The following is a 14,334-nucleotide window of genomic DNA, read 5'->3' as shown; positions in this document are numbered from 1 at the left end:
AAAATGGATTAAAGATCTAAACATAAGACCAGAAACTATAAAGCTCCTAGAGGAGAACATAGGCAAAACACTCTCCAACATACATCACAGCAGGATCCTCTATGACCTACCTCCCAGAATATTGGAAATAAAAGCAAAAATAAACAAATGGGACCTAATTAAACTTAAAAGCTTCTGCACAACAAAGGAAACTATTAGCAAGGTGAAAAGGCAGCCTTCAGAATGGGAGAAAATAATAGCAAATGAAGCAACTGACAAACAACTAATCTCAAAAATATACAAGCAACTCCTACAGCTCAATTCCAGAAAAATAAATGACCCAATCAAAAAATGGGCCAAAGAACTAAATAGACATTTCTCCAAAGAAGACATACAGATGGCTTACAAACAAATGAAAAGATGCTCAACATCACTCATTATCAGAGAAATGCAAATCAAAACCACTGTGAGGTACCATTTCACGCCAGTTAGAATGGCTGCGATCCAAAAGTCTACAAGCAATAAATGCTGGAGAGGGTGTGGAGAAAAGGGAACCCTCTTACACTGTTGGTGGGAATGCAAACTAGTACAGCCACTATGGAGAACAGTGTGGAGATTCCTTAAAAAACTGGAAATAGAACTGCCTTATGATCCAGCAATCCCACTGCTGGGCATACACACTGAGGAAACCAGAATTGAAAGAGACACGTGTACCCCAGTGTTCATCGCAGCACTGTTTATAACAGCCAGGACATGGAAGCAACCTAGATGTCCATCAGCAGATGAATGGATAAGAAAGCTATGGTACGTATACCCAATGGAGTATTACTCAGCCATTAAAAAGAATACATTTGAATCAGTTCTAATGAGGTGGATGAAACTGGAGCCTATTATACAGAGTGAAGTAAGCCAGAAAGAAAAACACCAATACAGTATACTAACGCATATATATGGAATTTAGAAAGATGGTAATGATAACCCTGTATACAAGACAGCAAAAGAGACACTGATGTATAGAACAGTCTTATGGACTCTGTGGGAGAGGGAGAGGGTGGGAAGATCTGGGAGAATGACATTGAAACATGTATAATATCATGTATGAAACGAGTCGCCAGTCCAGGTTCGATGCATGATACTGGATGCTTGGGGCTGGTGCACTGGGACGACCCAGAGGGATGGTATGGGGAGGGAGGAGGGAGGAGGGTTCAGGATGGGGAACACATGTATACCTGTGGCGGATTCATTTGGCAAAACCAATACAATATTGTAAAGTTTAAAAATAAAATAAAATTTTTAAAAAAATTAACAAAAAGTGCCCCAGATATCTCCTCTGATGGGATTGTAGTTTTATTTTTCATGTTTGACTGTTAAGAAGCATTCAAATGACCAGAAATAATTATTATGCCATAAATGTATTTAAGTGAATTTCTGTTTTCTTGTGCTAATATCTACATTCATTTGAAGTACAGTGACAGACAGAAGGAAGAGACACAGAATTCATTCCAGCTACAGGGAAGGCTTATGGGTCACACTTGAAGCCCAGCACTGAAGCTAGGGACCACACAATTGGGTCAGCCCCACGTGAGGAGTGCTGAGAAAAATCGACGACAAGACAGTTTTTTAACTTTCTTTGGAATTCAGTTGCCTGTACCCACCTCCATTATGCTGGATAATTGAATTCGTGAGTGTGCCAACACATCGACCTTTCAGTTCAGTTCAGTTCAGTTGCTCAATTGTGTCCGACTCTTTGCAACCCCATGGACTGCAGCACGCCAGGTCTCCCTGTCCATCACCAGCTCCCGGAATTTACTCACACTCATTTCCATCGAGTCGGTGATGCCATCCAACCATCTCATCCTCTGTCGTCCCCTTCTCCTCCTGCCTTCAGTCTTTCCCAGCATCAGGGTCTTTTCAAATGAGTCAGTTCTTCGCATTGGATAATGGAGTCTCATGAGTGTGCCAACACCTTGACCTTAAAGTCATATAAAAGTTCACGTGGCAAAGTGTAGGCTGAATATTAAGAATGCTTTGGTATTTTATTCACTTGCACATACCTGTTTCTCCCCAATAACGTTTTAGACCCTACCAATATTTTCCTTTCATCTATTGCTTGAATTGCCCTAGCATTGTGGTCTTTCTTTTTTCTAACACAGAATGAGCACAGAAAAGAGTTAAAACTGCATTTAAAATATACAGTTGAGTCTGATGGGGTTGCCAAGGTCAGCAGCTCCCTGGCATCCATGTAGGGAGTGTTGTTCGGACAAGTTAGGACCGAGAATGTGGATCGGACCTAATTTGCTAGGATCACAAAGAAGTTGCTGAAGAGGTGCCTTTCTCTGAAATACCATGTTATGGTTGTTAAAGCATGGCGGTTGTCATTGCCTTATTAACTTGAGAGTTCTTTGCACAGATCACTCAGAATGTAAATTGCTTCTCTGAAGTCTCTGGAATGGTGATCCATATCCACAGTGCAAGAGTCAACCTAAGTGAGCAGTTATGGTGTCAGTTAAAAAAATTTTTTTTCTTCACTTATCTATTCATCCCATTGTCAACTGAAAAAAAAAAAAGAAGAAGCACAATGTGAGAGTTGTGAGTTAAGTTTTATTGGGGGCAAAATGAGGGCTATAGACTGGGAGACAGCATTTCAGAGAACTCTGAGGAACTGCTCCAAAGAGGTGGGGCGAAAGTCAGTGTTATATATGATTTCAGTGAAGGGGGTACGTGCAGTCAAGCACAGATCTTGGTAGAAGCTTGCTGCTAGTCATGAGAAGATGTCTCCATTAATGATTTTAGTCCTTTTCTAGATATGTGAGTGAAAAAACTTGTTTAAAGTTCAACATTCAAAAAACAAATATCATGGCATCAGGTCTCATTGATGGGAAAAAAGTGGAAACAATTGCAAATTTTATTTTCTTGGGCTCCAAAATCACTGCAGACGGTGACTGCAGCCACAAAATTAAAAGGAACTTGTTCCTTGGAAGGAAAGCTACAACAAACCTAGATGACATATTGAAAAGCAGAGACGTTACTTTGCTGACAAAGGCCTGTATAGTCAAAGCTATGGTTTTTCCAGTAGTCAGGTACGGACGTGAGAGCTGGACAATAAAAAAGGCTCAGAGCTGAAGAATTAATGCTTTTGAACTGTGGTGTTGAAGAAGACTCTTGAGAGTGCCTTGGACTGCAAGGAGATCAAACCAGTCAATCCTAAAGGAAATCCATCCTGGATATTCATTGGAAGGGCTGATGCTGAAGTTGAAACTCCAATACTTTGGCCACCTGATGCGAAGAGCTGACTCATTGGAAAAGACCCTGATGCTGGGAAAGATTGAAGGCAGGAGGAGAAGGGGATTACAGAGGATGAGATGGTTGGATGGCATCACCAACTCGATGGACATGAGTTTGAGCAAGCTCAGGGAGATAGTGAAGGACAGGGAAGACTGGAGTGCTGAGTCCATGGGGTCGCAAAGAGTTAGACATGACTGAGCGACTGAAAAACAACAGCCTAACCATCCATCCATCCATTCATGCACCCATCCATCCATCCATCCACTGACACATTCATATATTCAGTGTTTGCTATATGCCAAGCACCAGAGACATAATACTTACAAGAGGCAAGACCCAGTCTCCATCATACTCCAGAGGGAGGAATGGTCATCCTTCTTAATGGTAGCTGTGACTACTGCCCTCACTCAGTGGGGCTGTCGAAGGAGATCTGATCCCAGAGGCCAGGCCAGGGAGGCTTCATTGAGAAGTGGAGATTGGGTCTGAGATTCTCAGGGAGAAGCAGGAGCGCTCCAGCTCCAGGAAGATGCAGGGATGGGGAGCTCTGTGTGGGATGCTGCGGGAAAGGCAGGCTGGGGGCACAGATGACTGCAAACTGAAGTCATCACCGGAGGGTCTTCCCACGAGGGTGACAGGATCAGGCTTTCGTGTATAAGCTGTAGTTCTGGCTGCAGCCTGGAGAACAGAGTGCAGGGCCCGGAGTGGGTGGGAGAAGAGTTTGCTGCCCTGGTCCAGGAGAGGCGAGGCCAGCAAGTATGAGGCAGCCAGAGGCGGCGGGAGCCTGGAGCCAGGCAGCGCTTGGTCTCACTTTGTACCAGGAGTTCTGTGTGCGACCCGGGTCTGGTCTGGAAGCTCTGTGTGGATATTTTTTCATTTGTGCATTGAGGGGTGGGGCGACATCCACTCTGCTGGCTACTGTGTGGATTAAATGTCATCAGAACTGAAAAGTGCTTAGCGCGGGCTTGGCCTTAGTAAATACTCAGGATGTGGCAGTTGTCCATCTTGGCGATTTTGCTTTATGGTTTTGCTGGTTCCCTTGAAGCCTGGTAGTGCAGAGACCATGTTTGTTTTTCCCCCAGCCAGTCTCCTTCCTCTTCTCAAGCATTCCTAGTTGGCTTGAGTGTGCGTCTTCGGAACTACGCCTTAGGAACCCATCTGGATGTGATTGTCTCCGGCTCGGGTGGTGGGGAGGGCCTTCTCTGCATCTTCATCATCTGCTCAGCCCTTTGCTGCAGCAAATCAGCCCTCCTCCCAGGTCTCTGCACTCCGTGCCTCTCCCTTTGTTGGCGGGGGCATCAGGGCTGCACCGGGGCAGCTGTGGTCTGTATGCTCTGCCCTCCTCAGCTCAAAGGCAGTGCCCCCTCCCTTTGGGCTGAGAGCCTTGCATTTAGAACACACTGCCCAGCCCATAAGAGCTTGCCTTTAGATTCTGAGCTGAACCTCCATCCTACACATATTTTATTCCATCTTGAAGCACAGAAGGACATTGTGCAAGCTCCAATTAATACAGGGCCCTTTCAAAATACTTTGTAGAATTTTTCCTGTCCTTGGGCAAATCTCCTCCTGGTGAGTGAATTTAATCTGGTTTAAAAATTGGCTTCTGATGGGCAGTCACAGAGATTACAGGTGCTTAGTTCAGGTGAATGAGAGCCAAGACTGGGTCATTATTTTGAAGGGAGTCCGTGTTCACACTCTGGGGGATGTATTCCTGGTTGCTCTCTTATAAGACCCGCAGGTCTTCAGGGTGCCCCAGTGGAGTGAATTTATCATCCTGTCCCCAGACGATCATGACTTCAGGCAGCCTGAAGGGAAGTCACACACTCTCCTGAGTTGGCCACTGCTCTCAGAGGCATATCAGTAAAGCCGCTTTGTTCTTTTGTTGCCAGCGCAGAGGGAGCTGTGTTCTATGCTTCTTGAACAAGCAGACATCAGTAGGAATGCTTCATTTCTGAATTACATGCTATTAATCTCATTAGCTACTGAACGATTTGACCCCCTGCCTAATGAGTGGAACACAATTAAGCATAAAGTGCCTATTAAAAGGAAAATAGGTTCACAAGTACAGAGTTGCTAGTTCTGGAACAATCCATTGAATTTCAGAAATCCTGCTCTGCAGAGGTCAAGTCAAGGAATCTTACCTGCAATTCTAGGGGTTTCACCCCTGTCCATCAGCACAAGGCCAGGACTCTCCATGGGCACATCTGTCATAATGACCACTTGAGAATTGGAGGGATTCATGTAACTTAACCCTCTTTAGTTTTCTCTTCTTTGCTCTTGTGAGCCCTGCTTTTTGTCTGAAAATGCTAATCTCGTTGAGATAGTAGCCAACTCTCTCTCGGGTCCATCTGAGATATTTTCAGTGTCATATGTGCAGAGGCATTACTTTACCATTAAGGTCCGTCTAGTCAAAGCTGTGGTTTTTCCAGTAGTCATGTATGGATGTGAGAGTTGGACTATGAAGAAAGCCGAGTGCCAAAGAATTGATGCTTTTGAACTGTGCTGTTGGAGAAGACTCTTGAGAGTGCTTTGGACTGCAAGGAGGTCCAACCAGTCCATCCTAAAGGTGATCAGTCCTGAATATTCATTGGAAGGACTGATGTTGAAGCTGAAACTCCAATACTTTGGCCACCTGCTGCGACGAGCTGACTCATTTGAAAATACCCTGATGCTGGGAAAGATTGAAGGCAGGAGGGGAAGGGGATGACAGAGGATGAGATGGTTGGATGGCACCACCAACACAATAGCCAAGAGTTTGAGTAAGCTCTGGGAGTTGGTGATGGACAGGGAAGCCCGGTGTGCTGCAGTCCATGGAATCTCAAAGAATCAGACACGACTGAGCAACTGAACTGATACTGAACTGATGTGCAGAGATGGGCATTAAATCAGGATGACTGGTGTAGTAACACCTGAACACACCTCCTCCGAGGTTGTCATGTGATGTCATGTATAATTCATAGGTGAGGGGCTTGGTGAGAGGCTAGAATGGAGTCAAGTAAAGAGCCTCTTGCCTTCTGTCCCAGTTCATTCAGGCTGCTATAAAAATGACATAGACTGGATGGCCTAGCCAACAGGCACATGTTGCTTGTGATTCTGGAGGCTAGAAATCTAATATCAAGGTGCCAGCAGATTTCAAATCTGGTGAGGACCCACTTCCTAGTTTGTAGGTGGATGCCTTCTCTGGGAGTCCTCACATGGCAAAAGGGTCAAGGGAATTCTCTGGGGATCTCTTTTCAATTCAGTTCAGTCGCTCAGTCATGTCTGACTCTTTGCAATCCTATGAACCATAGCACACCAGGCCTCCCTGTCCATCACCAACTGCCAGAGTCCACCCAAACCCGTGTCCATTGAGTCGGTGATGCCATCCAACCATCTCATCCTCTGTCATCCCCTTCTCCTCCTGCCCCCAATCTTTCCCAGCATCTCTTTTATAAGGGCACTAATCCCTTCATGGGGGCTCCATCCTCATGACTTAATCACCTTCCAAAGACCCTCCTTTCCTAATACCATTGAGAGGGTTAATAGGTAGGAAGGCCAGAGGTCCCCAAGTGGCGGGAGGAAATAAATTGCAAGTGGCAGACATTTCCCCCCCCTTCTCTGTTGAGGACACCTGGTTCTGCCTGAACTTAACTTTTTCAAACCTTGAGATAACCAATACATTTTTCTTATAGAAGTGTTTTTCTTGAGCTATGTTAATGCAACTATGTACTTGCTTTAAAATTTGCCTTTCTTCAAACCAGTTCACCTAAGATGAACCTTTTTTTTTTTTTCTTTTCTCAGACCTTGGGCTGATGATGGCTCAACAAACCAATATTCATGTCAGTTGTTTTATGGCCAGGGATAACACACTTTGTGCCATTCTATCTCAGAAATGCATAATGTGGGAGAGGGGCCTGGTATAACTCCCTCAGCCTTGAGGTGTCTCTCTTGTCCGATTAACAGCTTGCTAACAGACATAAAACATCTTGCTGAAAACTAGCAAGCAGGCACTCTTTCTGTCCCTTTCTGATGTCTATGTCAGAAGTTTTCCCTATCTCTATTGCGCTTTTATAATAAAACCTTGCTACACAAAAGCTCCTTGTAGTCAAGCCTTGTCTCTGGCCCCGGACTGAATTCTTCTTTGGAGGCCACGAATCCCAGTGTAGCACGTGGCTTGCAACCTCAGCCTTTCACCATCATCTTGGGGATCAGTTTTCAACATATGAATTTTGGGGGACACAAACATTCAGTCTCCCTTCTTAAAAGTTTTTGCTTTCGGAGGCATAGAATGAATAAGAAGATGATGATACGTCAGATTCAAGCTTAACCCCTCTGTTCTCAGGATTCTTCTCTGCAAAATGACAGTAGTAATATGCACCTTGCAAGGCTATTGGTAGGGTTAAATGAGATAATCCATGTAAAGCACTGATGTTCAGGAAATTTCATCCATTAGTATTTTCCCAGCTTTTCATTTGGACAATTTGAGACCTTAAAAATGTTGAAAGGATAGTAGTATAATATCCAATATACCCATTGCAGCAGTTTATTCACAGTGCCATAGAGAAACCCACAGACTGGGTAGCTTCAGCAACAGAATTTTGTTTTTTCACAGTTGCAGAGGCTGGAATTCCAAGGTTAGGGTGCTGGCAGAGGTGGCTTCTGGTGAGACCTTTCTTCTTGGTTTGCAGATGGTACCTTCCTGCTGGGTCTGCTATGGCCTCTTTGTATGAGTAACTCCTGGTATCCCCCTTCTTCTTACAGGGACTTCAGTTCTCCTAGATTAGCGCCCCACTCTTATGACCTCACTTAAATTTAATTACCTCCTTAAAGGCCCTATGTCCACATATACAGTCACATTATGGATTAAAACTTCAATATGGATTTTCAGGGGGACACAGTTCAGTCCATAATTGCTGTTTTTGTTCAGTCACTAAGTCACATCCAACTCTTTGTGACCTCACAGCATGCCAGGCAGGCTTCCGTATCCTTCACTATCTCCCAGACTGCTCAAACTCCTGTCCATTGAGTTGATGATGCCATCCAACCATCTCATTCTCTGTCCTCCCCTTCTCCTCCTGTTTTCAATCTTTCCCAGCATCAGGGTCTTTTCCAGTGAGTCGGCTCTTTGCATCAGGTGACCAAAGTATTGGAGCTTCAGCTTTAGTATCAGTCCTTCCAGTGAATATTCAGGGTTGATTTCCTTTAGGATTGATTGGTTTGATCTCCTTGGTATTTAATTTCCCTATTCACTACTGACCAGCATGGAAAACCTCAGACTGAATGTTTGAGATTCTCTGCATTGATTTTTGGAGAAAGTCATGGTTATGGGCATGGTGGGATGGGGAGGGGACTCTCTTCATGGGGAGGATGAGCCGCATGAGGATGGTGTGTTACGTCCTCTCGTGGGAGAGGGGCGGGGTGATTCTGCTTGTGCTTTACTCTCTCCTTGCCATCCATGAGAACTGATGAAACATTACATGTTTTCATTGTTGGCAGCATCTGGCATGGAGGTTCCAGCTCTGCTTCTGAAGGTGCTGCCAGTCCAGACCCCTGCCTCGTGTCTCCAGAGGTGACTGAGCCGAGAGAGCACCCACAGGCAGCCAGGGGCCCAGAAGATTCTCCACGTCCCAGCGCACCGGAGCCCCAGGAGCGGGAGAGTCCCTCGTCCTCCATGCGCTTTGCCGAGGGCCCCCTAGAAGGTTCCTTGGCAAGCCCAGAAGGGGAACCTGAAAGTTGGCCCCTCTTTCAACACCCTCAGAGGGAACTTTCTCCAAATGGCCCAGGAGAGGCCCCGGCAGCCTCGGTCCCTCAGGACGACAACTTGACTCAGTGCAAGGTGGTTTCTGTCATCCCCAGTGCCGGAGGAGAGACAGGCTCGAAGGAAGAAGAAGGGCAGAGACTGTCTTCCTCCAGCTCCACTGACCAGTTGGCAGGAATTCCACCAACTGCTCCTCCAGAGCCGATGAAGGTGCAGCTGCGTGGAGAGGATGCCCGGCCTGGTGATTTCGAGTCCCAAGGGCAAGAGGCTGCAGCTGGCTTACCATGGCCAGAGTCCTGGCAGGGAGCCCCCAAGGCCCCTGCCGCCCAACTAGGCCAGGAGAGTTCAGCCAGCCTGGAGGAGCCTCCCCTAAAACCCGAGACCTCAACCTCACAAGAGCCAGCCCCCGAATGCCCAGTGGAGGGGCCACCTCAGGATTTTACCGATGATGCGGGATTCCTTGGGGCCTGCCCTCCCACTGGGACCAGTTCAGGGGCCGCCCAAGAAGCCAAAGCAAAGGCCGATTTCCAGGAAAGCTGCCAGCAGCCAATGGGAGCACTCCCGCCCACAGGGCTGCCCTGGGATTCACCGGGTGCTGCCCTGGCGCTGGGGGACAAGGGCTCTTGGGAGGAGACTCTGGGTGCCCCTGATGCTCTGGGTCACTCACAGACCGGGAGCCAAGATGCTGAGCCCGGTCAAGTCACTGGGGCGGTGACAGGTGACCAGTCCGAGGGAATTTTGTTCATGAGCTCTGAGCCTGCCCCACACACCGCAACCAAGGATATGGGTCCAGCTTCAAGCCTCCCCTCCCAGCCAGCTGCTCTGGCCTCCATGGCTGCAGAACAAGCCAGGGAGATGGTCTCCGTGGCTGAGGTGCCTGTTCTCACAGATCCGGCTACAGAGTGGGCAGAAGCAGGGTTGTCAGGACTGGAGAAGCAAGCATCAGACCTCAGAGGAGAAGGAGAGGGTCTGGAAGGAGGCCCCAGCGAGATTCCTGCTCCTATTCCCCCGGAGGAGAGGGCAGAGCTTGGGAATAGGGAGCTAAGCCATGAAGTCCAACCAGAGGTTCCAGCTCTCCCTGCTCCCAGTGCGTCAGATGAGAGTGCCAGCAAGTCACCAGGGCTGAAGGATGAAGCTGAGCCCCGCGAAGGCCCAACTGTGGCTAACGAGGAAAGCAGAGTCTCTGGGGCTGATCCTAGAGGACAGGGAGCAGCCCCAGGGCCCCTTGGTGGTGCAGATCCTGGGAATCTACAGGCAGAGCAACCCGAGGCCTGGGACTGCAAGCCTGACCCAGAGGTGGACAAGGACAAGGTTTCACAGCTGACTGGAGATGAGGAGAGCCAAGGCCTTCCGAACACAGTCCTAGCACAGCCACTCGGAGAGGAGATCCCCGGGCACGTGGACAGGTCTGACTCTCCCTCAGAAGATGCAGCTTGGAACGTGGTGGCCCGTGGGATGATGGGAGAATCTCAAGTGGACCACGTGTCGGGCTCACTGCACCAGCTCCCTGAACAGCATCCCAGCCCACCCTCAGGGCCAGAAGGAGCTGGTGAACGTGTTCTTCCTGGGGGAGCCATCTGGGTGGGGCCGGGACCGCAGACCAAATGTCCCGACACCCTTCAGGACGTGGAGGGACTGGGAAGAATGGACTCTCTTCCTGCTTTAGAATCTGAGAAATCGGATTTCCTGTCGGCTCCTGCTCCAGAGGTCGTCCCCAAAGCCCAGGAGGCGGAGAGCATGCCTGAAATAAAGTCGGGGAGCCACCCATCCGCACAGAGGCCCGGCCGTGGGGAGGGGGAGGGCTCGCTGACATCTCCCTACCCCCGTGGGCTGGGGCGTGACACAGCTGGACAGGAAGTCCACGCCGATGGGCCCCCTCCCCCCGAGAAGGAGAACTGGGCAGTGGACTGCAGGCTCACGATGCTCAGCCTGGAGCAGGATCGGCAGGGAAACCTATCCCACCCGGGCGACAGCAGTATAGAAGTGACTGCATCCGAGAGGCCCTTACTGTGTCCTGAGAACCATCTCCAAACATCCCAGACACACCCAGAAGCGTCGGTCGATATGCTCAGGGAGACATCCCAAGGGTGTGAAAGCAAGGAAGAGACTTATCCAGGTGATACGGATTTTAAGAACCTGGGTGCTGATTCTCCGCAAATCCACATACCCGTGGGACCGCGGGAAGATGTGAACTTGTCCACTCATGGAGGAAAGCAACAGGCTTCTGAAATGGAACTTCCAAGTGAGCTCCCCAAAGGCAGTCTGTCTGATGCTCCGAGTTTACCTCCCAGGGACACAGTTCCGGAGAATCCTATGACTGAGAAGTCGCAGTTGTCAGCACCCATGAAGCCTGAGTTGCCTGCACTCAAGGAGAAGGGGCAAGAGGGAGAATGCAGCAGCAGTCAGCCGTCCAGGAGCTCATCTCCTGCAGCAGACACTTTCCAAGACCCTTCTCTTGCAGGTAGCTTGAGCAGAGAGGAATATAGCTGTGCTGGGCAGGGGCCAAACGAGTCCCAACAGGAGCTGGTTGATGGGCTGAACGCCGGCAGCCAGCATGAAGAAGCATGTCTTGAGGACGCAGGCATTTCAGGAGCAGCTGACGCTTGGCCCCAGTTCCAGGACTTGGGCAAGACAGAGAAGGCAAGTGGAAACACCGTGGGGGCCCCGCCTTGTCGGCCTGACTCAGTAGCTCTCCTGGAGGCAGCTCACAGCCAGCCGGTTCCAGCACCTGCCAGCCCCCGAGCCACACCCTCCCAGGATGCCCCAGTGAGAGAGGCAGGTGAAGAAACCCAGGAGGGCGGGCAGCAACCGGGGTTGGTCCCACAGAAGGAAATGGAGCACCTCACTGCCTCGGATGCAGAGGTCCCGAAGCTTTCTGGAATTTTCCCATCAGCCAAGGATCAAGGTGTGGATGGTGCTGAGACTTGTGGGAAGGCAGACAGAGGAGTCCTGGGGATGTGGCAGGCTCTGGGGGAGCCAGGCTCCCTCCAAATAGAGCAGCGCTCCTCCCCTGGGGAGGAAGCCTCTACCTCTACTCTAGGTGAGCAGCCCTCGGCCAGCAGCCAGGATGCCTGGCCACTAGCTAGGGAGTTGGCTGAGAGTCCCAGGAGCGTGGCAGATCTTTCTGCAGTGCAGGTTGTCCCCGACCCAAAGAGGCTCCTGCCGTCTGGACCCCCGGAGGAGGCTGCCCCTGGTACTCCTTACCTGCACATCGAAGGTGCTGCCAGGAAAGGGCTGGAAGACAGTGTCATGAAAGCTGTTTCACCCCAAGGCCCCGGAACCCCTGGGGAAAGCCCTTGTTCCACTCGGGAGCCCCTGCTTTCTTCGGAAAAGGCTTCCTCCAGGGAGGGCTCTGCTGAGTCCTCCTTGCAAGCAGGAGCTGCAGGTGAGGGGATCTCTGCAGCGCCAGTCAGCCCTGGAAGCTCCAAAGCTGCAACCTCGGAGGGTCCTGTGGACTCTGTGCCCTACCTGGACAGGATGCCATTTCTGGCCAAGGGTAAGGAGACCACGGGGGAGGAGAAATGGTCAGGAGCTCCTGGTGCAAGTGCTGAGCCCAGTGAAATTCCAGCACGCCCCGGCAGTGAGGAGAGCAAGGCAGGGGAAGCAGCCAGAGAGACCGAAGGCAGCAGGGAGAGGATGCTAGAGCCTTCCAAGGACCCCAGGCAGGGAGCATCAGCTGGTGTAGACGCAAGCTGCAGGCAGACTGGGATGCTTTCTGGATTGCCTGATTTCAGGGAGCACATCACCAAGATCTTCGAGACGTCTGTGCTTGGAGCCCTGGCCGCCGATTGGCCCCAGAGCACAAAGGGAGAAAAGGCGGGAGCCAGGAAGAGGGTGATGGGCAAGGGCCTCACGGTGCCAAGCCCAGAGAAGCTTCCAGATGGGACTCAAAGAGTGGCCGTCGCCCCTCTCCCCACCCTTCCCACTGGTCTCTGGGTGGACTCAAAGGAAAGGAAGCAAGAGCTGGCTATAGAGGCTGAGATTTCTCATCTGGGTCCCCAGGATCCAGTTCCAGGAAAGCTGCCTGGGCTGGCCGCAGAGCACACCCTGCCGGGCGCCAGTGAGGAGAAGGAAATAAGCGAGGCCCCGCAGATGCTGGCAGACAGCAAGAAGCCGGAGGGGGCCGGGGAAGGCTGGTGGCCTGGACCTGGAGGAGGCCAGGCCCATTCACAGCAGGCAGGTGGCCCGCAGGAAGCAGCTTCAGGTCTGTCTGCACAGGCGGCTTCTCCAGAGATTTCCGGGGCTGAGTTGCAGGTGGCTCCCCAGAGCCGCGGAGAAGGGGACTCTGGTCCAGATGACAGCATTCCTTCTGGAAAACAGAGCCAAGAAACAGCCGGCCAGGACAGTCAACCCAGAGAAGATTGTCCCCGGGGCTCTTCTCACCCCAGGGCTCTGGGTGATATGCCAGGATCCACCTCTGCCCAGGGAGCATCTCCCCACAGGGATGTCCCACCTCTGCCCGAGGCCATCAGTGAGCCCTGCACCCCAGACCCACTTGGGGGTGAGAGGAGGCGTGCAGGTGCAGCTGGCATCTCGGAAACACAAGATGCCCTGGGCACCCAGGGCGCCCCGGAGCCCCCAGCTGGGGAAGTAGCAGAGAATCCGCTGGAGCCCGGCTTGGAAGCCGGAGCTGCTGGGGAAGCAGAGGGTGACGTCACTTTGAGCACAGCTGGGACCTGGGCATGTGTGTCTGAGGACCTGCCTGAAACAGGTACTACGAGAATGTTCTCTGGTGCGGCTGCTGCCTCGGCTGTGCCAGGAAGCCCTGGGGACCCAGGCTGCTCGCAAGGGGCTCTGAGGATGGATGCTGAAGTTGCCCCAGGAGGGGGCCGCCCGGCCGGGCCCCCACAGGCAGAGGAGCAACCCAGGCCTGAGTTCCCTGCTTTTGCGGAGGATGGGAAGATAGGTGTCTCCTCACCCCCAGAACCTGACGAGACTCGGGACCTGAAGCTGCAAAACCTGGACCCAGAAGCACTGGACGCTGAGAGGTACTTAGAATAAATTCACACGCTAATGCGGGGTCAGCCGTAAAAGTGATTCTCATTTTTAAAAGTCAAAGTGATGAGTGGCTTTAAAGAAGCTTCATTTTTCCGTATCTAATTGTTTAAATTTCCCTACTTACAATCTCTGGATGTGCTGAGAGTCTGAAAACATGTGAGAAATGGTTTGGAGGCGTCTGTTTGGTTTGGAGGAGCTGTCTGTTTAACACATCTTTTTTCCTCTCCTTGTGTTCTTTAATTCTTCTAACTGAAACTGTAAAGCATGAAATATTTACAGGCCAGCAGTGGACTGTGGGGTCATAGGTTATGGTCAGTCAGACTCTTTCTGGTGTCCAG

General features: G+C 50.6%; 1 protein-coding gene across 22 annotated transcripts in view; it reads left to right on the top strand.

The window, feature by feature from the left end:
• The window catches only part of TACC2 (transforming acidic coiled-coil containing protein 2), a 234,787-nt gene that overhangs the window by 64,094 nt on the left and 156,359 nt on the right, over positions 1–14,334 (top strand). For all 22 annotated transcript variants that reach the window (XM_027529360.1, XM_027529359.1, XM_027529358.1 and 19 more), the window contains one exon: positions 8,737–13,986. In XM_027529360.1, coding sequence (XP_027385161.1) covers positions 8,737–13,986 — 5,250 coding nt within the window. The remainder of the gene's footprint in view (positions 1–8,736; positions 13,987–14,334) is intronic.

Source organism: Bos indicus x Bos taurus, chromosome 26 (genome assembly GCF_003369695.1).
Source record: "Bos indicus x Bos taurus breed Angus x Brahman F1 hybrid chromosome 26, Bos_hybrid_MaternalHap_v2.0, whole genome shotgun sequence".
Taxonomy (NCBI): Eukaryota; Metazoa; Chordata; class Mammalia; order Artiodactyla; family Bovidae; genus Bos; species Bos indicus x Bos taurus.
The sequence above is the reverse complement of the archived record's forward strand: the minus strand, read 5'-3'. Positions and strand labels throughout refer to the sequence as shown.